Raw genomic sequence first — 25,459 nt, forward strand, 5'->3', positions numbered from 1 at the left:
TATCTTTAATGCCCTCATTGGGTCTCTTTCTCCTTCAATCATCCCGTTTGTGGCTCAAGCCAAGACCTCGCAAGAAGGGTGGAACACACTAGCCAACACATATGCCAAGCCCACCCGTGGTCGCATCAAACAGGTCAAACAACATCTCAAAAACCTCACCAAAGAAAAAAATGGACATACAAAAATAAAAAATGGATTAAAATCCAATGACAAAAATCTTTGGGTTATATCCAATATTTCATTCCCAAAATGGGCTTTTATCTAAAAACCTCATATAATAATTGCAGAACATATACAGAGATGCATAGCAAAATATTGATAAAATTTAAGTATAAAAGTACATATATGATCACCACAAAATGTAGTATTATTCAACTTTTAAAATATTACCATCAGCGCCCACTTTTGATGAAACACCAACGTATACCAATGAAGACAATGGGAGTGAGTATTGCCGTACTGATAAGGAACCAATTTATAATATATAGATTCTCCACAACACTACAAATACAGTAATTGCAGATGCCATCCCCAATATAAAAACAAAACTAAACTAATATGCAACACCCTGAATCATATCATCGTGAGATCAGTGGATGGCTGTTGATCTTCAATATGCTTCCGTTTTCGAGGATTGGTTTGTTCCAGAGACAAGGAAAGACGACATTGCTCTTGATCATCACCATCAAGGACGTCACCAACTTGAACTTGGTTGCATATTAGGTGGACCCCGTAGCTTTTAACCAACACAGACGATAAGTACAAATGAAGGTAAAATGCAACTTGACAAATATATAACACTCCACCTTCCTCATCGGGATTATGCTCGTATAGTGGAATATACTTGAGCCACACATGAGTTGACTCTGATGAATCTATTAGATAAGTGTCCGACCAAATATTGGGGATAATTTTACCTGATGGTGTTTCTTTTCCATTGATGTGAATTTTGACTTCAAAACCCAAATTAAAATCTTCTTCATTAATTTCATAAGCAACACACACAGCCAATCCTGACTTCTCCCACTCTAAATCTCGAGGAATTTCAATAGAAAGTTCACAAATATTAATCTCCTCATAGCCATCTGGTATAATATTGAGATTCTTACGACAATTGAACCAGTTTGGAACTTCATTGCCAGGAAGTCTAATTTCAAATGGAGAAGATACCTGCAATATATAGCTACAACAATCATCATCATAATTAACCATCATATATAATGTATACATATAGAGAGAGATAGAGAAAGAGACAGAGAGACATAGGACCTGATTCAGTAAAAGTTTTTCCATCTTTGCCACGTCACAGCCATGATTTGCACATACTCTGTTGCAATTAGTCAAAAGGATCTCCTCAAGCCCCTGTGATTCATTACATTCAAATAGGCTTGACAGTTTTGGAAACTTTTCCAATGCCTTGCAATTTTCTACCGAAACCATTCTTACTTTTGGTGGAAGTTGTGGAATTTCTCGAAGCCTCTTGCAATTATCCAAGAAAAGGCTGTGCAAATTGACAAATTTGCTAATGCCTACAGGAAGACTAACAAAATTGTTTCCTCTTAGATCAACGTGCAATGTGGACCAACGTTCAAGACGCATAATGAAATAAGTATTTGATAAATACTGATTCGGACTTGAAATGCTTGAGTTTGTTGGAAGCGATAGTGATTTGCCACTCGATGAACCTTCCAAGTTCACTTTACTATTTCCAAATCTGCTCAATGATATATTTGTAAGGTTCTCACAATATATTGTGCTTAATCTTTTAAGCCCAGTGAGATATGCAATTGATGAAGGCAATTCTCTTATACCGCAGCTGTCAAGTACCAAATGCTCTAGGGATTCCATCTTGTCCATTTCTGGCAAAGTCTCAAGCCTTATACAGTATTTAAGAGCAAACCATCTCAGCGATTTCAAGCTAATTCTTGTTGGAAATACCGTAAGGTTAGAGCATCCCGACAAATCCAATTCAATAAGTTTATCAAGGAATCCAATAGAATCATCAACCTCAATCAAACTGTTACAATCCCTTAGATCCAAGTACTCTATGTTTGGGATTCCGGACAAGTTAGGGATTTTTGTTAAGAATGAACAGTATCTAAGATTTAGAGATGTCAGCACGATCAAATTCTGTGAGAAAAATAAACAAAAGGAAAAAAATATTAAAGAAAAAACTAAAAAAAAAAAAACTCTTTAAAATGATAACGGTTGGAAATAATTTAAAGTACCTTAAAAACCACCCCGAGTTGTGTGATTCGACTGTGAGGCATTTTGAACACAACTAGTTCCTTTGGACGAAAATTGAATGGCAAATATTGTAAATGATATCCATCCCAATCAATCAACCTTAACTTGTTGGGGAGATAATCAATGTCTCCAGAAAGCCTTGCATTACGGTTTATAAAAAATTCAAGATTTTTCATCCCTATGAAGCTTTTTGCATTCAAGTGTATCTCATCTGGTTTGGGCAACTTCAACATGATGCCTTTAACTTTCTTTGATCCCTAGTATGGAAAAGAAGTGGTATTAACAAACCAAGTCCTTTGTCAAATGAAAATGTAAACACTGCTCTAAGTTTTTAATTCTCTTAATTTCATGATTTTGATAAGCAAATTATATGCATGTTACATAAGGATTTTCATGTCGAATTGAATATAAGAACAAATATTCTACTTACTGTATTTTCCGTTAGAACATACTCCACATCGCCATGAAACCACAATCTGCTACGTTCCCCAGGCTCTGTGGGAGATTCTTCGTAAACAATATCCTTACCCATTTGTTCTAGCAAGTCATGCATCAAAATCATATTGCGTTCAATAGTAATGAGCGCGTTCTGTAGGAGTGTTTGAATGCACTCCTCAGGGAATTTTAGGTTATGACTTTTTAGTACTTGTATGACATAATCCTTATCTTCACCCTTGAAGAAACATGCAATGTCAAGGAAAACTTGTTGCACATGATATGCCAATGCATCATAACTTATTCTGAGTATCTTTTGAATATCTTGATAAGGACCTGCTTCGTAAGTATCTAATGTAGCTTGCCAACGATCTATGCTTTCATTTTGTAGATGAGAACCTAAAAGTGTAAGAACTAATGGAAGATGTTGGGCATAGACAATTGCACGTCTTACAAGATCCAAATAATCATCTGGAGGTTCGTTTCTTTTGAAGGCAATCATACTAAAAAGCTCAAGAGCTTGTTGGTAATCTAATTTCTTGACCTCATATATTAACTCAATTCCATGCCGTGTTAGCAATCCCCTATCTTTTGTCGTTATGATAACTCTGCTACCCTCACCAAACCAATCAGCAGCTCCAGCTAAGCTGTTTAATTGGTCCAATTGATTCACGTCATCAAGAATTAAGAGAACCTTTTTATGGCTTAGTCGTTGCCTTATAACACTAATTCCTTTATCAACAGTGACTACTTTCAAGTTTATGCCTCCTAGAATCTCATAAAGAAGAGTCTCTTGTAGTTGGATTAGGCCTCCATGTGGCACTGAATTTTCTCTAACATTTGCTAAAAAACAACTACCTTCAAACTTATGGGCAATTGTATTATAAACTGTTTTAGCAATTGTTGTCTTGCCTATTCCAAGTGTCCCCCATATCCCAACTATGCAACAACCATTTCCCCCCACACCTAAAAGCTCATTCACATCTTGTACACAAGACTGTATTCCAACTGGGTATTTGGGAACATCCAAATAGGTACGGTTTAGTACTTTCATTGAGATCTCCTCAATGATGTCGTTGATAAATTTAGATTCATACCTACAAGTTCAAAAACACATGATATATTTAATCAATCAACATTTGCTATACATATTTTTACACAAGAAAATAAGTCAATAGCTAAAGAGAATTTTACTAGATTAAAAAGATAAAGCTACCTTCTTATAAAGAATCAAAAGCCTCAAAAGGCAGAAAATAAATAAATAAATAAATAAAGCTACCTTGTTATGTTTGATTGTTCTAGAACGGGGTAATTAGTATTATTAGACAAGAACAATTAAGTAAATGAACCTAAAAATTTATGCTTGTTTTGAAGTCCGATAAATTAATAGTTCCCATACATATATGTTCTATAACATGGTTAAGTTAAACTTAATTGTCAAAATTATAATAATTAAAAAATAAGTAAATATTACGTGCTCAGTCTAATTAATAGATCACTAAGTCAATTATGCACGGGTAAACCATTGTTTTTATGTAAAGAAAAAGAAAGGCTTGAAAAGAAAGATAATGGTTAGAAATATACTCCCCATCCTTGAAACACCATCCAGACAAATTTGCTGCTTCTGTAAGAGCTACCCTCCATCCGCACACCTTCTCCATGTTGTCTTTGTATTTGCATTCATGATCAGCAAATGCGTCACCAAAACTACTTGTTTTGGTTTGATTTCGTACATGGGAGGGATCCACCTTGTAAAAAACTGGCCTAACCATTTGTTGCTTGGATTCTTTGCATTGAAGGATGTGAGCAAGTTCATCCAAGCACCACCTCGAGGATGCATAGTGTTCAGAGAATACGACAATAGAAATCCTCGACTCTTCAATTGCTTGGAGAAGCGCAGTTGATATTTCTTCCCCTCTTGTAAGCTCATTATCAATGAAGGTGGTAATTCCCTTGCGGATCAAAGCATTATACAAATGATCTATGAAATTTGTGCGTGTATCCTCACCTCTAAAACTCAAAAAGACATCGTGCGTCCATGAGTGAGTGAAAGGAGAAGAAGAGGTGGAAGAGTTGGAGAGTCCTTGATTGGTGATAAGAGCCATTTTGTTTTTTTGTCACAGACCTGCAGATAGCCTCAAAGAGATGGTATCAGGACTCGTGCTTTGTTCACTCATAAGAGCAATAAAGTCAAAGTGAGGAACTTTCGGTGCAACTTCATCAAGTCTTCGATCACCATATATTTTTAGTGATATGTCTTTTTCTTTCTGACGCGCTTTCATTGTATATTTCTTTTGTTAACTTGTATTTTCTGACGCTCTATCTTTTGACTTTTGAGCCATTGCTGCCTCCCCTCATCACTATAATTTGTTTATCAAGTTGTTTGGGAGTCCTTCTGTTAGAAGCGCTTTTAAAACGCACCTATATATATATTTTTTTAAACGCACCTCCTTCCCCCACCAAGCCCTGCTCCACCACCTCCCCCTTCCCCTCCCATTTCTCCCCACCACCTCCCCCTCCCCCTCCCACCCACCCAGCCTACTCCACCACTTCTTGGAGACCGGCGACCTCCCTTTCCGCTTCGGCGGTGGGTACAGTGAAGAGAGAGAGAGAGAGAGAGAGAGAGAGAGAGAGAGAGAGAGAGAGGGTGGGCCGTTGCTAGAGGTAGGTTGGGGCTGGGTGGGGAGGGGGCTGCGACATCGATCGATCAAGTCTTTTTTTTTTTTTTTCAATCTAATCTTTTTTGTTTTTTATTTCAATTTTAATATTTTCAATTTTTTTTTAGAACTAATATTTTCAGTTTTAATGTTGTTTATTTTTAAGGGGTTTTTTTTTATAAAGCCCACTTGAGAATTAGGCCTGATCCAAGAGTCCACACGCTACAGTTAATATTCCACTCGGCCCACTTTTTAAAATACCCACAACACGCGGAACAAAGGCCATTAAAAACACCTGAATTTATGGTTGTGCCATTGATTAACAATTAACCTCTACTTACCTCTACTAACCTGAACTTAAGCACACAACCATCGAAGATTATTTGAATTTTCTTTGCTGAGTTATTTAATTTTTCTAAGGTTATTTGAATTCGCTGTTGAAATATTGGAAATTGTTGTCTGAATCCTATTGGTCAAAAGTTGTTTTTGAATCCGTAGAAAGTTTGTAGTTGTTACTATGAGTATGTAGTATTTTTTCGGAGTATTTATTGGATTCCGAATGTATTTTTGATGAATTATTGAAATTTGGGTTAATCGAAGGAATGAAATTTGGGTTGATCAAAGCGATGAAATTTGGGTTGAATTGTTGATTGAGTAGCTACTAGTTACCACAGGAGAAGTTTTGTGGAAAATCAGAAATCAACCACAGGAGAAGTTTTGTTGACGCAGAAAATAATTAAATTATAGAATCCTAAATACTGTGGGACCAAGTTCAAACCACTAGAATGATCGAATAGAGAAGATACAGACTCAATCACTATAAGTGGCAGCCTATAATTAACAAGGATTGGGGTTGACTGAATATATTTACCAAAATAACCTAATCTTATTTTGCTAGGCCAACATATAAACATGCTACTGAAGTAAGTAAAGCTAAAGCAACAGTAGTATTATAGGGAAAATTTTAGTTAAAGGATTTCAACTATATCTCATGTCTTTATTTAGGATATGAATTTTACTTTGTGTCAACTGAACACCGAAATTTTTATTTTGTGTCAATTAAGGACTTTGTTTTTTCAGTTTTTATCTCAACTTTGGCCCGACATTGGACCTATTAATCCTCCACCAAATTCAAAAAACTTATACTGGGTTTAAAGATATGCACCTTCGCTTTACAACCATATAAAAATAACTCAAATCAAACATCTACGACTTCAGATAATCCGGATAAGGTATTGGACACTGTCCAATTGGACCTCTAGGAAAATATCTGGAATATTGAACAGTTTTTGGTACCCTAGTTTGGGGCCAATTATCTAGAGTTGTAGATATCTGATTATCTAGAGTTGGGTGATCTTTATATAGTTGTAAATAGGAGATACATATCTTTAAACCCAGTATAATTTTTTTAAATTTGATGTAGGTTTAATAAGTCCAACGTCGGACCAAAGTTGAGATAAAAACTAAAAAAAAAAAAAAAGTCATTAATTGATACAAAATGAAAGTTTTAATTATCAGCTGACATAAAGTGAAATTTATATCCTGAATAAAAACATGAGATATAGTTAGAGTTATTTAGCTAAAATGTTCCCTTAATAATTGTGGGTGCGTGCGTGCGTCTAACTCCCCATGAGGTAACTATATAATTTTCTAAGGTGAAAGAGCCCTTGACCAATTCAAAACAAAAATAAATAGAAACGTACGTAGTTCCAATAAAGGGAACCCATGGGCCATATTCTTCTCCAATCCGAGTTTTTCCACGTCTTGATATGCATTACAACAGAGTATGGATTGCAAAATAGTATGAAAATGAAGTATGAGAATATATGAAATGTTTTCTACTTTAATGGATTCACAGGACACAATCCATAAAGAGAATAGTTCAACATACAGACAATGAAAATGCAAACATAGCATTTTCAAAAAAATATCTCCATGAAAAACAGAGAGTAAAAGCAGCTAAAAGTCGCACAAAAATTTCAAGCTGTACTAGCCAAAACCAGGTGCCAAAAAACAATATATATATAGACAACTTGCATTTGAAAGAAAAATGTGACAGCCTGTATACAGCCAAGATACTAGCTTACATGTGCCAATTGTGTGATTACAAAGGGGCAAATGAGCAATGCAAAGGTAAATAATAAGGATTTTCACTTAAACAAAAGGAGGGTAAAACAGTAAATATGTAATTACGTAAGCCGGAGGAGTAAAGGGTCTATCGATAGAAATGAAGGAACTGGTATGGATGAAATGTATGCATGATACCTTTGATGAGAGCATTTGATGATCTGGTATGGATGAAATGTATGCATTATACCTTTGATGAGAGCATTTGATCTGGAGTCATCAAAATGGCTAACAGTAAACTACCCATGTCTAGAAGATACACACAAAGAGCGTTTTGATCTAGGGAAATTGCCAATACACAAGTACACAACGTTTACATTCTCCCCCTTTGACATTCTTTAGAGTAACCTCATGATAAAGAATACATGGACTCAGCAAGAATACAAACCTATCTAACCTAAAGCTATTAAGAATACAAATAAGCAAATCCTGCATAAAGAGCCAAACTCACAAAACCATATTGTCAAATTAGTTATCACAGCAGAAAAAGAGATGTGAATGAGTTAAGCATTACCACAATCGAAGCATGGGATTGCATAGAATAAACAACAGAAACAACAGAAGTACAGAACCATTCATTCACAGTCATAGAATAAACAACAGCATCAAGATAATCCATGACCAAAGCATATCCCTAAAAAAAAAAAAAACAGATACAGACCAAGTCATAGCAGGGAATGACAAAGGAGAACAAAAACAAGGGCAGAGAGACTAAGAAAAACAATGGACGAAATCTATGAGCTCCCCCTAAATCCATGATCAACTAAGAGGGTGTCTTGACAGAAGAAGTGGCCCAATCAGCATTCGTCAGAGTGGCTTGGGCAGTAGGAGCATTGGCAACATTGTCGATCTGCAGTACTTGCAGCACAAGCATTAGCAGAGTTCAGACCATCAGCAACACCTGCTGCAGAACCTCCACCTCCAGCAGCACCTTTATTGGCACGTCACTAGAAACACCTTCATAAGAGGCACTCTCACTTGCAGTACTTCCTGAGCAAGAGGAAGGACTCTCAGAGTCTCAGGCAAGTCTTTGATGCTGTGCTGAAGACCAGTAGTGTGTTGATCTGAGACCTAGGTCATATTGTAGTAGTGAGGGTGCATTTCTAAGGCCGAGGATCAGTCACTAAATAAGAAAAAAAAATAGAAGTGAGAAGCAGAAAAAACAATATATCCCCAATGTTCATATAACTACATATATCACCCTTTGTGTAATCAAATAACTATATCCCAATATATCCAAGATAAAACATATGATTTGCATAAACAAAATCACAGTCCAAGATTCATAAACAGAATCACACTAAAGATGAATATAATGTTGGAGTTCCCTCCTCATGCATGACTCTTTCCCTCCTCAGATAACATATTGCATCAGCTCTTTTATCCCAACATATAACCTTTCTAATTTACAACTAGTGATCAGCAAAGAAACAACTAGAAGTCATGCATTCAAATTTAGTAAGTAATTTAGTACCCTAATAATTACTAAATTCAATTGCTGGTATGTTTAATACAAATAGAATACAAAATGAAAATTAAGACACATTAATTAACAGAGAAGCCAAAGAGGTGCACCAGCATATCAAGCAAACAGAACGACAAACACAACCCAGTAGAATTAGGCGAAGTTTAATTGAGGAAGGCCTTCTAGAACATATACAGAGATGCCATATCATTATTCAATCAGAATTCCAAACGCACTACCACTAACTGATCCATCAGCTCCGACATTTTATCAAACACCACGTACCTCTGCAATTATAGTCTGAAGATGTACAACTCCTCTTGAGCTACCTCACGTACACCATGGAAGACAATGGGAGTGAGTATGGAGCATCCTAATTAATCATATCATATCATTGTGTGATCCGTGGATGGTTGTTAGTCCTCAACATGCTTTCGCTTTCGAGGATTGGTTGGTTTCAGAGACAAGGAAAGACATTGCTCTTGATCAAGAGGATCAACGATGTCGTTCGTATCATCACCATCATCTGCCATGACTGCAACTGAGGATCCAGGAGGCTTCTTCTCTTGTGGCTTCTGCTCTTGCTCATTGGCTGCATCCATGACGTCACCAACTTGAACTTGGTTGCATATTAGGTGGACACCGCAGTTTTTAACCAACACAGACCGTGAGCTCCTCAAATTAAGGTAAAATGCAACTTGACACATATACAACACTCCATTGACCTCAGCGGGATTATGCTTGTGTTTATTGTATAGTGGAATATACTTGAGCCACACATGAGTTGACTTTGTCTCTCTTGGATAAATCCGAATCGGTGTATTATACCTTTTTTCTCCATTGATGCTAATTTTGACTCCAAATGCCAAAACCTCTTTATGATTAATATTACTTTGCTTGAATATTTCATAAGCAACACACACAGCCAATCCTGACTTCTCCCACTCTAAATCTCGAGGAATTTCAATAGAAAGTTCACAAATATCAAAGTGCTTGGGTGAAAGAGTAATAATTTCAGTAGGAGTAGGAGGTTCATTTATAAAATTTAGATTCTTACAACAGCTGAACCAGTTTGGAACTTCATTCCCAGGAAGTGTAATTTGAAAAGAGTGCTGAGAAGATACCTGCAATATATAGGTACAACGATCATGATCATAATTAACCATATACATAATGTATATATATATAGTTTGAGATAGAGATAGAGACAGAGAGAGAGAGACAGAGAGAGAACCTGATTCAGTAAAAGTTTTTCCATCATTGCCACATCACAACCATGATTCGCACATACTCTATTGCAATTAGTCAAGGAGATCCGCTCAAGCCCCTGTGATTCATTATGTTCAAATAGGCTTGACAGTTTGGGAAAATTTTCCAATGCCTTGCAATTATCTACCCACACCTCTCTTAATTTTGGGGGAAGCTGTGGAATTTCTAGAAGCCTCTTGCAATCATACAAGCAAAGGCTGCGTAATTTGACAAATTTGCTAATGCCTACAGGAAGACTAACAAAATTGTTTCCTGACAGATTAAGTGACGTCAATGTGGACAAACAATCAAGACTCGCAAGGAAATCACTTTCTGATAAATTACACCCTCCAATACCAAAAGTTTGTAGCTTGGGAAATACCAATGGGTTACAATTGTCATGTGAAAAGCTAGAGTTTGTTGGAAGCGTTAGTGATCTGGCACTCGATGAACCTTCAAAGTTCACTTTATTATTTCCAAATCTGCTCAATGATATATTTGTAAGGTTCTCACAGCCAAGTGCCCATAACCTTTCAAGCCCTGTGAGACATGCAATTGATGAAGGCAATTCTCTTATACCACAGCGCTCAAGTTCCAAATTCCTTATGGATTCCATCTTGTCCATTTCTGGGAAAGTCTCAAGCCTTTTACAATCTGTAAGAATAAAGTTTCTCAGCGATTTCAACCTAATTCTTGTTGGAAATACTGTAAGGTTAGAGCATCCCATCAAATGCAATTCACTAAGTTTATCAAGGAATCCAACAGAATCATCAACCTCAACCAAACTTGTACAACCCCTCAGATTCAAGTACTCTATGTTTGGGATTCCGGACAAGTCAGGGATTCTTGTTAAGAATGAACAGTCTCTAAGATCTAGAGATGTTAGCATTTTCAAATTCTGTGAGACAATAAACAAAAGGAAAAGAATCAAATAATCAACTTCTTTCAGAAACAATTACAGAAAAACTTTATTGAAAAAAACTCTTTAAAATGATAATGGTTGGAAATAATTTAAAGTACCTTCAGTCCTTCCCCGAGTTGTGTGATTCGACTGCGAGGCATTTTGAACACAACAAGTTCCTTTGGACGAAAATTGGATGGCAAATATTGTAAATGATATCCATCCCAATCAATTAACCTCAACTTGTTCGGGAGATAATCAATGTCTCCAGAAAGGCGTGCATTTCGTTTTATAAAAAATTCAAGATTTTTCATTTGTGAGAAGCTTTTTGTATTCAAGTGTATCTCATCTCCTTTGGGTAGATTTACCATGATGCCTTTAATTTTTGTGGTTCCCTAGTTTGAAAAAGCAGTAGTATTAACAAACAAAGTCCTTTGTCAAATGAAAAATGCATGTAAGTACTGATCTCAAACCTCTAATTCTCTTCATGATTTTGAGAAAAAACAATTATTTGTTACATAATGTATTTCTTGTTGAATTGAATATAGTGATAGATATTCTACTTACCGTATTTTCAGTTAGAACATGCTCCACATCATCATGAAACCACAACCTGCTTCGTTCCCCAGGCTCGATGGGAGATTCTTCGTAAACTATATCCTTACCCATTTGTTTTAGCAAGTCATGCATCAAAATCCTATTGTGTTCAATTGTTATGAGGGCGTTTTGTAAGAGTGTTTTAATGCACTCTTCTGGGAACTTGAGGTTGTGACTTCTTAGTACTTGTATCACATAGTCCTTATCTTCACCCTTGAAGAAACATGCAATGTCAAGGAAAACTTGTTGCACACGATATGTCAATGCGTCATAACTTATTCTGAGTATCTTTTGTATATCGGGATAAGGATCTGCTTCGTAACAATCCAATGTAGCTTTCCAACGATCTATGCTTTCATTACGCAGATGAGAACCCAAAAGTGTCAGAGCTAGTGGAAGATGTTGAGCATAGGCTATTGCACGTCTTGCAAGCTCCAAATAATCATATGGAGGTTCGTTTCTTTTGAAGACAATCATACTGAAAAGCTCAAGAGCTTTTTGGTCATCTAATTTCTTGACCTCGTATATTAACTCAATTCCATGACGTGTTAGCAATCCCCTATTTTTCGTCGTTATGATAACTCTGCTGCCCTCGCCAAACCAATCAGCAGCTCCGGCTAAGTTGTTTAACTGGTCCAATTGATTCACGTCATCAAGAATTAAGAGAACCTTTTTATGGCTCAGTCGTTTCCTTATAACACTGATTCCTTTATCAACATTTACCACTTTCCAGCTTTTGCCCCCTAGAATCTCCCCAAGAAGAGTCTCTTGTAGTTGGGTTAAGCCTCCATGTTCCATTGAATTTTCTCCAACATCTCCTAAAAAACAACTACTTTCAAACTTATGGGCAATTGAATTATAAACAGATTTAGCAATCGTTGTCTTGCCTATTCCGGCTGTCCCCCATATCCCAACCATGGAACAACCATTTCCTCCGACACCTAGAAGCTCATCCACATCTTGTACACAAGATTGTATACCAACGAGGTACTCAGGAACATTCAAATATGTCCGGTTTAGTAGTTTGATTGAGATCTCCTCAACAATGTCATTGATAAATTTAGATTCATACCTACCAGTTAAAAAACACATGATATATTTAGTGAATCAAAATTTTTCTATATTAGTTAAACAAGAAGCTAGATACGAAATAGAGAGAATGTTACTGGATTAACAAAAAAATAAAGCCATCTTCTTATAGAGGCTCAAAAGTCTCAAAAGGCAGCCAAAAAGAAAAAAATAAAGCTACCTTGTTATGTCAGATTGTTGTAGAATGGGATGAATAGGATTAGACAAAAACAAATAAGTAAATAAACCTAAAAATTTATGCTTTATTTGAAGTCCGATAAACTAATATTGTATACTTCCCCTACATATATGATCTACAACTTGGTTAAGTTAAACTTATCAAAATATAAGAATTAAAAATTAAGAAGTTATTACGTGCTCAGTCTAATTAATAGATCATTAAGTCAATTATGGACAGCTAAACCAGCAGTGTGTGTTTAGATGAATATTATTACGCTTGTGGAGAGCTAGATTAGTATGATTTTGAATTTTATACTACAATTTTTCAAGTTTTAGCCAACCATTGTTTTTATGTAAGGAAAAAGAAAGGCATGAAATTAAAGAAAGATAAGATGATGCAGTATAGTGGTTAGAAATATACTCCCCCTCCTTGAAACACCATCCAGACAAATTTGCTGCTTCTGTAAGAGCTGCTTTCCATTTGAGCACCTTCTCCATGTTGTCTTTGTATTTGCATTCATGAGCAGCAAATGCGTCACCAAAACTACTTGTTTTGGTTTGATTTCGTACATGGGAGGGATCCACCTTGTAAAAAACTGGCCTAACCATTTGTTGCTTGGATTCTTTGCATTGAAGGATGCGAACAAGTTCATCCAAGCACCACCTCGATGATGCATAGTGTTCAGAGAATACGACAATAGAAATCCTCGACTCTTCAATTGCTTGGAGAAGCGCAGTTGATATTTTCTCCCCTCTTGTAAGCTCATTATCAATGAAGGTGGTAATTCCCTTGCGGATCAAAGCATTGTACAAATGATCTATAAAATTTGTGCGTGTATCCTCACCTCTAAAACTCAAAAAGACATCGTGCGTCCATGAGTGAGTGAAAGAAGAAGAAGAAGAGGAGGAAGAGTTGGAGAGTCCTTGATTGGTGATAAGAACCATTTTGTTTGTTTATCACAGACCTGCAGATAGCCTCAAAGAGATGGTATAAGGCCAGGCTCGTGCTTTGTATGTTTATTCACTCATAAATGTGAATGAGAAAAAGTTAAAGGTGAGGAACTTCATGATGGGGCCGAATTCCACTACGAGTGATGTCTTTTTCTTTCATGATGGGGCCATTGTTCCACATCGAGTGGTCTTCAATTTACCAGCACCTCATGACTATTATTACGGTTGGTAAAAGAGAGAGAAAAACCATATGGACAACTCGCTTTAGAGAAAAATGTGACAGCCTGTATACAGCTAGCTCACATGTGCGAAGTGTGTGATTAGAATGGGACTGAAATGAGAAAATGCATGGGCAATTAATAAGGATTCTTTTTATCTCAGACAAAGGGAAGGTAAAACAGTAAATATGTAATTATGTAAGTCATTGGAGTAAAGGGTCCATTGATAGAACTCACAGAAGTGAATGATCTATGGATCGAGCATGTAATAATTCTGACTCAGAGCAGAGAAAGAGATGTGAGTGAGTTAAGCATTAACATGCACAATAGAAGCATGGGATTGCATAGAATAAACAACAGAAACAACAGACTCACATTCATAGAATAAACAATAGCATCAAGATAATCCATGACCAAAGCATATCCCAAAAAGGAAAAACAAAATAACAGATACAGATCACCAAGTCAGAGCATATCATGAACCATTTCTCTCCCTTTTTGGCAGGTAATGACAAAGGAGAACAAAAACAAAGACAGAGAGACTAACAAAAACAATGGCCGAAATCTATGAGCTTCCCCTAAATCCATGATCAACAGTATCAGCATTAGTCAGAGTGGCTTGGGCAGTAGGAGCATTGGCAACATTGTCTGCACTACTTGCAGCACCAGCAGCACCTCCATCACTAGCAATACCTTCATAAGAGGCAGAGGAAGGACCCTCAGGTGAGTGTCTGATACTGTGCTGAATCCCAGTAGTGTGTTGATCTGAGACCCTAGGTCATCTTGTAGTTGTGAGGGTGCATTTCGAAGGCCGAGGATAAGTCACTACATAAGAAAGAAAGATAAAAGTGGGTAGCAGAAAGAACAATATATATCCCCAATGTTCAAATAACTATATGTATATCACCCTTTGTGTAATCAAATAACTATATGATTTGCATAAACAAAATCACAGTTCAAGATGCATAAACAGAATCATACTCAAGATGAATCTAACCTTTCTAATTTACAATTAGGGATCCGCAAAGCAACAACTACAAGTCATGCATTCACATTTAATTAATAATTTAGTACCCTAATAATTACTAAATTTAATTGCTGGTTTGTTTAATACAAATAGAAACAAAATGAAAAATAAGACGCATTAAATTAACAGGAAAGAGAAAGAGGTGCTAAACACAACCCCGGCCAGTAGAACCAGGAGAAGTTTAATTGAGGAAGGCCATGTGGGGCTGTACCAGCTATTCAAATATAATAATTCTATACAGAGATGCATAGCAAAATTAAATATTGATAAATTTGAACATTTGAAGTTAGAGACCATCTTTGTCCTCTTGGGTTAAAGCCATATGGTTTGCATAAACAAAATCACATTTAAAGATGAATACAAAGTTCAAGATGCATAAACAGCATCACAGTTTAAGATGAATAGAACCATTGTAATCTACACAAGTGATCAGCAAAGCAACAACTGGAAGTCTATATTCACATTTAATTAGATATGCTAATGCAAATGGTTCATGGTAAACATACAATTTAGTGCAATGAATTACTAAAGTGAATTGCTTGCATGCCAACACTTCACATCGTTGGTATCAATATCATCTACTTCCATGAGTACAACTGAGGATCCAGGAGGCCTCTTCTCTTGTGGCTTCTGCTCTTGCTCATTGGCTGCATCCATGGCGTCACCAACTTGAACTTGGTTGCATATTAGGTGGACCCCACAGCTTTTAAAGAAGACAGACCATGACCTCGTATATTAACTCAATTCCATGATGAGTTAGCAATCCCCTATTTTTTGTCGTTATGATAACTCTGCTGCCCTCACCAAACCAATCAGCAGCCTCGGCTAAGTTGTTCAACTGGTCCAATTGGTTCTCGTCATCAAGAATTAAGAGAACACCTTTTTATGGCTCAATCGTTGCCTTATAACACTGATTCCTTTATCGACAGTGACCACTTTCAGGTTTATGCCTCCTAGAATCTCACAAAGAAGAGTCTCTTGTAGTTGGATTAAGCCTCCATGTGGCATTGAATTTTCTCTAACATTTGCTAAAAAACAACTACCTTCAAACTTAGGGGAAATTGATCTATAAAGAGTTTTAGCAACGACCATGCAACAACCATTTCCTCTAACACCTAAAAGCTGATCCACATCTTGTACACAAGACTGTATACCAACGAGGTACTTGGGAACATTCAAATATGTGTGGTTTAGTACTTTGTTTGAGATCTCCTCAACGATGTCGGTAATAAATTTAGATTCATACCTACCAATTAAAAGCATATCAATATTTTGCCATATTTGTTAAAAAAATTATTTATATATATAAGGACAGAGAATTTTTCTAGGCAAACAAAAGATAAAGCTACCTTTTTACATCTGATTGTCCTAGAGGGGTTGAATAAGACTAACAAAAAAAAGTAATAAAACCTTGAAATTTATGCTTGATTGAAGTCCTATAAACTAAACCTTCCCCTACATGTATAGTCCGCAACTTTTGTTTTTTGGATTATTTAACTGGCGTTTATGAGTGTTGAACTCAAAGACATATTCCAACAAAGGAAGATTGGATGTCATCCACTGGACCAAATAGTCAAAATGAAATAATCAGAAACTAAGTAATTATTAGGTGGCCAGACTAATTAATAATCCATTAAGTCAATCACAAGTGGCTTGCTAAACCTTCAGTTAAGAGTTAATATAATCATTGGTTCAAACTTACATTCTAGTAAGAAAACATTTCTGATCGTATATCATAGTATTACTCCATTAGATTAATTTGATTTTAAATCTTATTCTAAAATTTTTCAATAATTTTTAGCAAAACAATACTTTTATATACTAAAACAGGGTTGAAAATAAAGATAAATACTAAGTAATCAAATATATCCTCAATGTTCAAATAACTACATATATCACCCTTTGTGTAATCAAATAACTATATCCCAATATATGCAAGATAAAACATATGATTTGCATAAACAAAATCACAGTCCAAGATTCATAAACAGAATCACACTAAAGATGAATATAATGTTGGAGTTCCCTCCTCATGCATGACTCTTTCCCTCCTCAGATAACATATTGCATCAGCTCTTTTATCCCAACATATAACCTTTCTAATTTACAACTAGTGATCAGCAAAGAAACAACTAGAATTCATGCATTCAAATTTAGTTAGTAATTTAGTACCCTAATATTTACTAAATTCAATTGCTGGTATGTTTAATACAAATAGAATACAAAATGAAAATTAAGACACATTAATTAACAGGAAAGCCAAAGAGGTGCACCAGCATATCAAGCAAACAGAACGACAAACACAACCCAGTAGAATTAGGAGAAGTTTAATTGAGGAAGGCCTTCTAGAACATATATATACAGAGATGCCATATCATGAACACAAAATGCCATATCATTATTCAATCAGAATTCCAAACGCACTACCACTAACTGATCCATCAGCTCCGACATTTTATCAAACACCACGTACCTCTGCAATTATAGTATGAAGATGTACAACTCCTCTTGAGCTACCTCACGTACACCATGGAAGACAATGGGAGTGAGTATGGAGCATCCTAATTAATCATATCATATCATTGTGTGATCCGTGAATGGTTGTTAGTCCTCAACATGCTTTCGCTTTCGAGGATTGGTTGGTTCCAGAGACAAGGAAAGATATTGCTCTTGATCAAGAGGATCAACGACGTCGTTCGTATCATCATCATCATCTGCCATGACTGCAACTGAGGATCCAGGAGGCCTCTTCTCTTGTGGCTTCTGCTCTTGCTCATTGGCTGCATCCATGACGTCACCAACTTGAACTTGGCTGCATATTAGGTGGACCCCGCAGCTTTTAACCAACACAGACCGTGAGCTCCTCAAATTAAGGTAAAATGCAACTTGACACATATATAACACTCCATCGACCTCAGCAGGATTATGCTTGTGTTTATTGTATAGTGGAATATACTTCAGCCACACATGAGGTGACTTTGTCTCTCTTGAGTCAAAGAGTCATGCTTGGATATCTACAGTCTTTCTTGGATATCCAAGAGATTATTAAAGCTGATATTAAAGTCCAGGGAAGGGGAAAGGGAAATCGAATTTTGGTGCAGAGGGGCAAATTATATGGCCATTCCAATTGGGCTACCCCATCAACTACATATTGATATTAAGGTGATGTGTTATAATAAGGTTTTTGAGAGTCTAAGTCCTAGTCCTACATTTATGTGGAGTATTTTCCACGTATTTGGCTTAAAGTGAAGCCATACATGCGGGGCGTGTAAGAATGTGGAATATTGTCTCATATTGGAAAAAGTATAATTTTGCATAATGGCTTATAAGGGTCTTGGACTACACCTATTGCTAAGTGGTTTTAGGATGAATACTTAGATTTCTTTATGGTATCAGAGCAGGTTCACTCACATGTGTTATGCTAAGTGGCCACACATGCTTCATGTCACCCAATATGAGTTATCCACATGTTTGGCTTAAAGTAACGCCATACGTGCAGAGGCGTATGAGAATGTGGAATGTTGTCCTACATTGAAAAAATTAACCTTGCCTAGTGGGTTATAAGGGTTTTGACTACTCCTCCCATAGCCAGTTAATTGGTTTTGGGATAGATGCTTAAATTCATTTAATTTATATATAGAATTAATTACTATAAGATGCATGTTATGCATCTTATTTAATCTCTAGTGCACCAATTAATTAGATGTAATAATAAGGTAACTGTCAGGTTACATTGTAGGAGTGGGTGCCAGCTGGCTTGTTTTTGAAATTTTGTCAATTGCCATTTATTTCTTATTTAATTTTGGTATTTCTCTTTCCTCTCTCTCTCTCTCTCTCTCTCTCTCTCTCTCTCTCCCCGCGATGTCTCTGAAGATCGGACTCTTGCCGTCCGGCAAGAATAGTGGGTGGTGTGGGTCCCATCCCCTTCCTCTCTCTTCCTTCTCCCTTCCCAGCCTCTGATTGCGCAGAGAACACGACAATAGTGACGCAGAGAACCTAGGCAGAGTCGAGCTCGATGGCGATCTATCATTTCCAGTGGTGTCGACGAGGCACCATACCCCTTCCATGTTCTTCCTCTTGTTGTCCTAAGCTCAAGATTGGCCTCCGATCGTCCACCCAACAGAGTCACAGAGAGTCATCACCCAACAGAGTCACAGAGAGTCATCTATCTTATCTGATTCAATTCCGAGTTCAACGAAAATGAACGACGTCGATGTCTAGCTCCAAGCAGATCCAGCAGATCGTGAGGTTCATTGGATCTTCTCTGATTCGATTCCTAGATCATCGAAAATGAACAACGCCGATGTCTAGCTCCAAGCAGATCCAATAGATGGTGAGGTTCATTCTCCAAGAAGCTGAGGTTCATTTGCCAAAATAGTTTTGGATTATTTTGATTTTAAATTGACTGAGATTTGGTTATTATTTTGATGCAGTTTCAATTTGGTTTTTTTACCCAAATACCACCTGAACTACAGGGGGTGTGCTTAAATACCACCCAAACTTTTTTTCTTGCCAATTTACCACCTGAAATTATCAATATGTGCTAATTTGCCACCTAACATCCATTTTTCTGTTAAATCATCAAAAAAATTTCCAAACTTCCCATTTTGTCCATGAAAACAATAAAAAAATATTATTATTTTAAAAACTTTTTTTAAAATATAATTATAAAAAAACTTAAAAACTAAAAAATAGAAAATGGAAATACCCTTTTGTTTAGGGGGTTTAATTAGATTTTTTTTTTAATATTTAAAATGCTTTTTTTATATAAATGACGAAAATACCCTTAAAATAAACAGAAAATTTAACTAAAGTGACGGTAGGTGGTAGATTGGCCAATATGTGAAAGTTCAGGTGGTAAATTGGCAAGAAAAAAAGTTTGGGTGGTATTTGAGCACACCCTCTATAGTTCAGGTGGTATTTGAGTAAAAAAGCCTTTCAATTTTATTATGTAGTTTCAGTTTTCTTAAGCAGTTTTGGTTCACATTTCAGTTTAAGTAAGTAGAAAATGAGCTTTGAGTAATTATTTTTGTCTGGGTGCTTTTGGTTAAAGGTTGTCAGTATCTTGTAATTAACGGACTCATATATATATATATATATCTGCTTCGAAAATATCTATAAACCTTTCTTGGAATCATATAAATGAATATTGAGTAGTGAGATCATTGTGCATACACCAGTATGATCACATTAATTTCCGAACTATTATAAAGCATCAGTTGCAGTCGATTCTTATCCAAAAAGCAAAAGGCCAGCATCACGCAAGAACTGAAGATACTAATTTTCCAGAGATAGACTTTGGGTATTACAGTAATTTCATCAACTACTGTTGGACGATTGGGTGGGATTGAGAGAAACAAAAAAATGTGGTGTGAGGCTACCATGCATATACGTGGGTCTGGTTATGAGGACAAAATAAATAAGGATGACAGCCAACATTCAATACATCAAATACATTAGAGCAAACGTTATAAGGTATATTTTTGGGAGCAGCAGCAATGAACAATCAAACAATAACTATAACTCAATTCAGTAATAGGGCAACCATATTGTATCATATAGTTATCAATATTTAACACATGTTATAACATTGTAGACGGAAAGTCCTTGATTGAACCATAAGTGAAAATGAAGTCCTTAATTGAAACACTTTGAATGTCGCATCTTCAACTACGAATGGGTGGTAATGTGAAGTCTTTTTGTTCGAATTTTTCCTTTAATAAATTTTCCCAAAAATCTAAACGAAAGAACTTCATACACTGAACATACTATTTGAATATAAGAATTGCAGAACATATACAGAGATGCATATATAGCAAAATATTGATAACATTTAAGCATAAAAGTAGATATATGATCACAACAAAATGCCGTGTTATTTAAGTTTTAAAACATTACCATCAGTGCCCACATTTGATGAAACACAAACGTATACCAATGAAGACAATGGGAGTGAGTATTGCTGTACTGATGAGGAACCAATTGATAATATATAGATTCTCTACAACACTACAAATACAGTAATTGCACATGCCATCCCCAATATAAAAAGAAAACAAAACGAATATGCAACACCCTGAATCATATCATAGTGAGATCAGTGGATGGTTGTTGATCTTCAATATGCTTCCCTTTTCGAGACAAGGAAAGACGATATTGCTCTTGATGGATACCATCAAGGACGTCACCAACTTGAACTTGGTTGCATACTAGGTGGACCCCGCAGCTTTTGACCAACACAGACCGTGAGTAAGAACTAACGTAAAATGCAACTTGACACATATATAACACTCCACCTTCCTCATCGGGTTTATTGTATAGTGGAATATACTTGAGCCACACATGAGTTGACTCTGGATCTATTTGACAAGGCCACGCCCAGACTGTACTTGTTCCTTTTCCATTTATGCGTATTTTGACTCCAAAATCAAAAACCACGTTATCATTAATATTACTTTGCCTGAATATTTCATAAGCAACACACACAGCCAATCCTGACTTCTGCCACTCTAAATCTTGAGGAATTTCAATAGAAAGTTCACAAATATTAACCTCCTTAAAGCCCTTTGATAAAAGATGTATAAAATTGAGATTCTTACGACAACTGAACCAGTTTGGAACTTCATTGCCAGGAAGTTTAATTTCAAATGGAGAAGATACCTGCAATATATAGCTACAACAATCATCATCATAATTAACCATCATATATAATGTATACATATAGAGAGAGATAGAGATAGAGAAAGAGATCGAGAGACAGAGACAGAGAACCTGATTCAGTAAAAGTTTTTCCATCTTTGCCACGTCACAACCATAATTCGCACATACTCTATTGCAATTAGCCAAGGAGATCCACTCAATCCCCTGTGATTCATTACATTCAAATAGGCTTGACAGTTTTGGAAACTTTTCCAATGCCTTGCAATTAGCTACCATAACATGTCTTGCTTTTGGTGGAAGCTGTGGAATTTCTTGAAGCCTATTGCAATCATTCAAGAAAAGGCTGTCCAAATTGACAAATTTGCTAATGTCTACAGGAAGACTAACAAAATTGTTTCCTGTTAGATCAAGTGATGTCAATGTGGACAAACCTTGAAGACGCATAATGTAATCAATTTCTGATAAATTGCTATATTGTGTGAAATATCTTAGCTTTGGAACCAACAATGTGGCTCCAATGAGGTACCAAGCATTGGGGCGTGAAATGCTTGAGTTTGTTGGAAGCGATAGTGATTTGCCACTCGATGAACCTTCCAAGTTCACTTTATTATTTCCAAATCTGCTCAATGATATATTTGTAAGGTTCTCACAGTCTCTTGCGCTTAATCTTTTAAGCCCCGTGAGATATGCAATTGATGAAGGCAAATCTCTTATACCGCAGCAGTCAAGTTCCAAATGCTCTAGGAATTCCATCTTGTCCATTTCTGGCAAAGTCTCAAGCCTTATACAGTCTGTAAGAATAAAGCTTCTCAGCGATTTCAAGCTAATTCTTGTTGGAATTACCGTAAGGTTAGAGCATCCCGCCAAATTCAATCTAATAAGTTTATCTAGGAATCCAATAGAATCATCAACCTCAACCAAACTTGTACAACCCCTTAGATCCAAGTACTCAATGTTTGGGATTCCGGACAAGTCAGGGATTTTAGTTAAGAATGAACATGCTCTAAGATTTAGAGATGTTAGCATTGTCAAATTCTGGGAGACAATAAACAAAAGGAAAAAAATATTAAAGAAAAAAAAAAACTCTTTAAAATGATAACGGTTGGAAATAATTTAAAGTACCTTAAATCCCACCCCGAGTTGTGTGATTTGGCTGCAATGCATTTTGAACACAACAAGTTCATTTGGATGAAAATTGGATGGCAAATATTGTAAATGATATCCATCCCAATCAATCAACCTCAACTTGTTGGGGAGATAATCAACGTCTCCAGAAAGGCATGCATTACGTTTTATAAAATATTCAAGATTTTTTATCCCTATGAAGCTTTTTGCATTCAAGTGTATCTCATCTGGTTTGGGCAACTTCACCATAATGCCTTTAACGTTCTTTGATCCCTAGTATGAAAAAGAAGTGGTATTAACAAACCAAGTCCTTTGTCAAATGAAAATGTAAATACTGCTCTAAGCTTTTAATTCTCTTCATGATTTTGATAAGCAAATTATATGCATGTTACATAAGGATTTTCATGTCGAATTGAATATAAGAACAAATATTTTACTTACTGTATTTTCCATTAGAACATGCTCCACATCGCCATGAAACCACAACCTACTACGTTCCCCAGGCTCCGTGGGAGATTCTTCGTAAACAATATCCTTACCCATTTGTTCTAGTAAGTCATGCATCAAAATCCTATTTTGTTCAATTGTTATGAGGGCATTTTGTACGAGTGTTTGAATGCACTCCTTAGGGAACTTGAGGTTGTGACTTCTCAGTACTTGTATCACATAGTTCTCATCTTCACCCTTGAAGAAACATGCAATGTCAAGGAAAACTTGTTGCACACGATATGTCAATGCATCATAACTTATTCTGAGTATCTTTTGAATATCTTGATAAGGACCTTCTTCGTAATGATCCAATGTTGCTTGCCAACGATCTATGCTTTCATTGCGTAGATGAGAACCCAAAAGTGTCAAAGCTAATGGAAGATGCTAAGCATAGGCTATTGCACATTTTGCAAGCTCCAAATAATCATATGGGGGTTTGTTTCTTTCGAAGGCAATCATACTAAAAAGCTCAAGAGCTTGTTGGTCATCTAATTTCTTGACCTTGTATACTAACTTAATTTCATGACAAGTTAGCAATCTCGAATCTCTTGTCGTTATGATAACTCTGCTGCCCTCTCCAAACCAATCAATAGCTCCTGCTAAATAATTTAGCTGGTCTAATTGATTCACGTCATCAAGAATTAAGAGAACCTTTTTATGGCTTAGTCGTTGCCTTATAACACTAATACCTTTATCCATGGTGACCACTTTCAAGTTTATGCCTCCTAGAATTTCATAAAGAAGAGTCTCTTGTAGTTGGGTTAAGCCTCCATGTGGCATTGAATTTTCTCTAACATTTGCTAAAAAACAACTGCCTTCAAACTGATGGGCAATTGAATTATAAATTGTTTTAGCAATTGTTGTCTTGCCTATTCCAGGTGTCCCCCATATCCCAACCATGCAACAACCATTTCCCCCCACACCTAAAAGAACATTCACATCTTGTACACAAGACTGTATTCCAACTGGGTATTTGGGAACATCCAAATAGGTGCGGTTTAGTACTTTCATTGAGATCTCCTCAACGATGTTGTTGATAAATTTAGATTCATACCTACAAGTTAAAAAACACATGATATATTTACTAAATCAACATTTTGCTATATTTGTTACACATGAAAATAGAGAGAATTTTAATAGATTAACAAAATATAAAGCTACCTTCTTAAAGAATCAAAAGTCTCAAAAGGCAGCGAAAAAATAAAAATAAAAATAAAGCTACCTTGTTATGTTTGATTGTTCTAGAGCGGGATGAATAGGATTAGGCAAAAACAAATAAGTAAATAAACCTAAAAATTTATGCTTGATTTGAAGTCTGGTAAACTAATTAATACTTCCCCTACATATATGATCTATAACTTGGTTAAGTTAAACTTTTCAAAATATAATAATTAAAAATTAAATAGTTCTTACGTGTGCTCAGTCTAACCATTGTTTAGCAAACCATTGTTTTTATGTAAAGAAAATGAAAGGCTTGAAAAGAAATATAAGATGATGCACTATATAATGGTTAGAAATATACTCCCCCTCCTTGAAACACCATCCAGACAAATTTGTTGCTTCTGTAAGAGCTATCCTCCATTTGAGCACCTTCTCCATGTTGCCTTTGTATTTGCATTCATGATCAGCAAATGTTCCACCAAAACTACTTGTTTTGGTTTGATTTCGTACATGGGAGGGATCCACCTTGTAAAAAATTGGCCTAATCATTTGTTGCTTGGATTCTTTGCATTGAAGGATGTGAACGAGTTCATCCAAGCACCACCTCGATGATGCATAGTTTTTAGAGAATACGACGATAGAAATCATCGACTCTTCAATTGCTTGGAGAAGTGCAGTTGATATTTCTTCCCCTCTTGTAAGCTCATTATCAATGAAGGTGGTAATTCCCTTGCGGATCAAAGCGTTGTACAAATGATCTATAAAATTTGTGCGTGTATCCTCACCTCTAAAACTCAAATAGACATCGTGCGTCCATGAGTGAGTGAAAGAAGAAGAAGAAGAATTAGAGACTCCTCGACTGGTGATAAGAGCCATATTGTTTGTTTATCACACACCTGCCGA

At 36.2% G+C, this 25,459-nt stretch overlaps 2 protein-coding genes, 1 long non-coding RNA gene and 1 pseudogene across 4 annotated transcripts; all 4 read right to left on the minus strand.

The window, feature by feature from the left end:
- Positions 1 to 346: 346 nt before the first annotated feature.
- On the minus strand, positions 347 to 4,883 carry LOC147291516 (TMV resistance protein N-like). Its single transcript, XM_086234942.1, has 5 exons — positions 4,267 to 4,883; positions 2,678 to 3,779; positions 2,229 to 2,504; positions 1,270 to 2,130; positions 347 to 1,170 (listed from the first exon to the last, which is right to left on the minus strand). The coding sequence occupies exons 1-5, from the start codon at positions 4,785 to 4,787 to the stop codon at positions 574 to 576; spliced, it is 3,357 nt and encodes a 1,118-aa protein (XP_086091068.1). The 5' UTR covers positions 4,788 to 4,883; the 3' UTR covers positions 347 to 573.
- A 3,109-nt stretch (positions 4,884 to 7,992) lies between these two features.
- Positions 7,993 to 13,938, minus strand: LOC147291517 (TMV resistance protein N-like). Its single transcript, XM_086235198.1, has 6 exons — positions 13,347 to 13,938; positions 11,648 to 12,749; positions 11,200 to 11,475; positions 10,166 to 11,077; positions 9,217 to 10,055; positions 7,993 to 8,589 (listed from the first exon to the last, which is right to left on the minus strand). Exons 1-5 carry the CDS (start codon positions 13,868 to 13,870, stop codon positions 9,348 to 9,350), a joined length of 3,522 nt encoding a protein of 1,173 aa, XP_086091324.1. The 5' UTR covers positions 13,871 to 13,938; the 3' UTR covers positions 7,993 to 8,589; positions 9,217 to 9,347.
- Positions 13,939 to 14,444: 506 nt separating this feature from the next.
- LOC147291518 (uncharacterized) lies at positions 14,445 to 15,729 on the minus strand. The gene is made up of 2 exons (XR_015121044.1): positions 15,628 to 15,729; positions 14,445 to 14,919 (listed from the first exon to the last, which is right to left on the minus strand). It is a non-coding gene; the product is annotated as an uncharacterized LOC147291518 (long non-coding RNA).
- Positions 15,730 to 21,202: 5,473 nt separating this feature from the next.
- LOC147291519 (TMV resistance protein N-like) lies at positions 21,203 to 25,441 on the minus strand (annotated as a pseudogene). Its single transcript, XR_015121100.1, has 5 exons — positions 24,918 to 25,441; positions 23,348 to 24,449; positions 22,904 to 23,179; positions 21,893 to 22,816; positions 21,203 to 21,781 (listed from the first exon to the last, which is right to left on the minus strand). The product of XR_015121100.1 is annotated as a TMV resistance protein N-like (transcript).
- Positions 25,442 to 25,459: the final 18 nt, after the last annotated feature.

The sequence above is a fragment of the Dryas octopetala genome, chromosome 3 (genome assembly GCF_963921425.1).
Source record: "Dryas octopetala chromosome 3, drDryOcto1.1, whole genome shotgun sequence".
Classification (NCBI taxonomy): Eukaryota; Viridiplantae; Streptophyta; class Magnoliopsida; order Rosales; family Rosaceae; genus Dryas; species Dryas octopetala.

Excerpts from the sequence above, each read along its gene's own strand:
- LOC147291516 (XM_086234942.1), bottom strand. The coding sequence starts at position 4,787 with ATGGCTCTTATCACCAATCAAGGACTCTCCAACTCTTCCACCTCTTCT. Across the intron at positions 3,780-4,266 it reads TGGTGTTTCAAGGATGGGGA|GTATGAATCTAAATTTATCA; the intron begins GTATATTTCTAA and ends TTGAACTTGTAG. Across the intron at positions 2,131-2,228 it reads AACTCGGGGTGGTTTTTAAG|AATTTGATCGTGCTGACATC; the intron begins GTACTTTAAATT and ends TTTTTCTCACAG.
- LOC147291517 (XM_086235198.1), bottom strand. The coding sequence starts at position 13,870 with ATGGTTCTTATCACCAATCAAGGACTCTCCAACTCTTCCTCCTCTTCT. Across the intron at positions 11,476-11,647 it reads ATGTTCTAACTGAAAATACG|GGAACCACAAAAATTAAAGG; the intron begins GTAAGTAGAATA and ends TTTTCAAACTAG. Across the intron at positions 11,078-11,199 it reads AACTCGGGGAAGGACTGAAG|AATTTGAAAATGCTAACATC; the intron begins GTACTTTAAATT and ends ATTGTCTCACAG.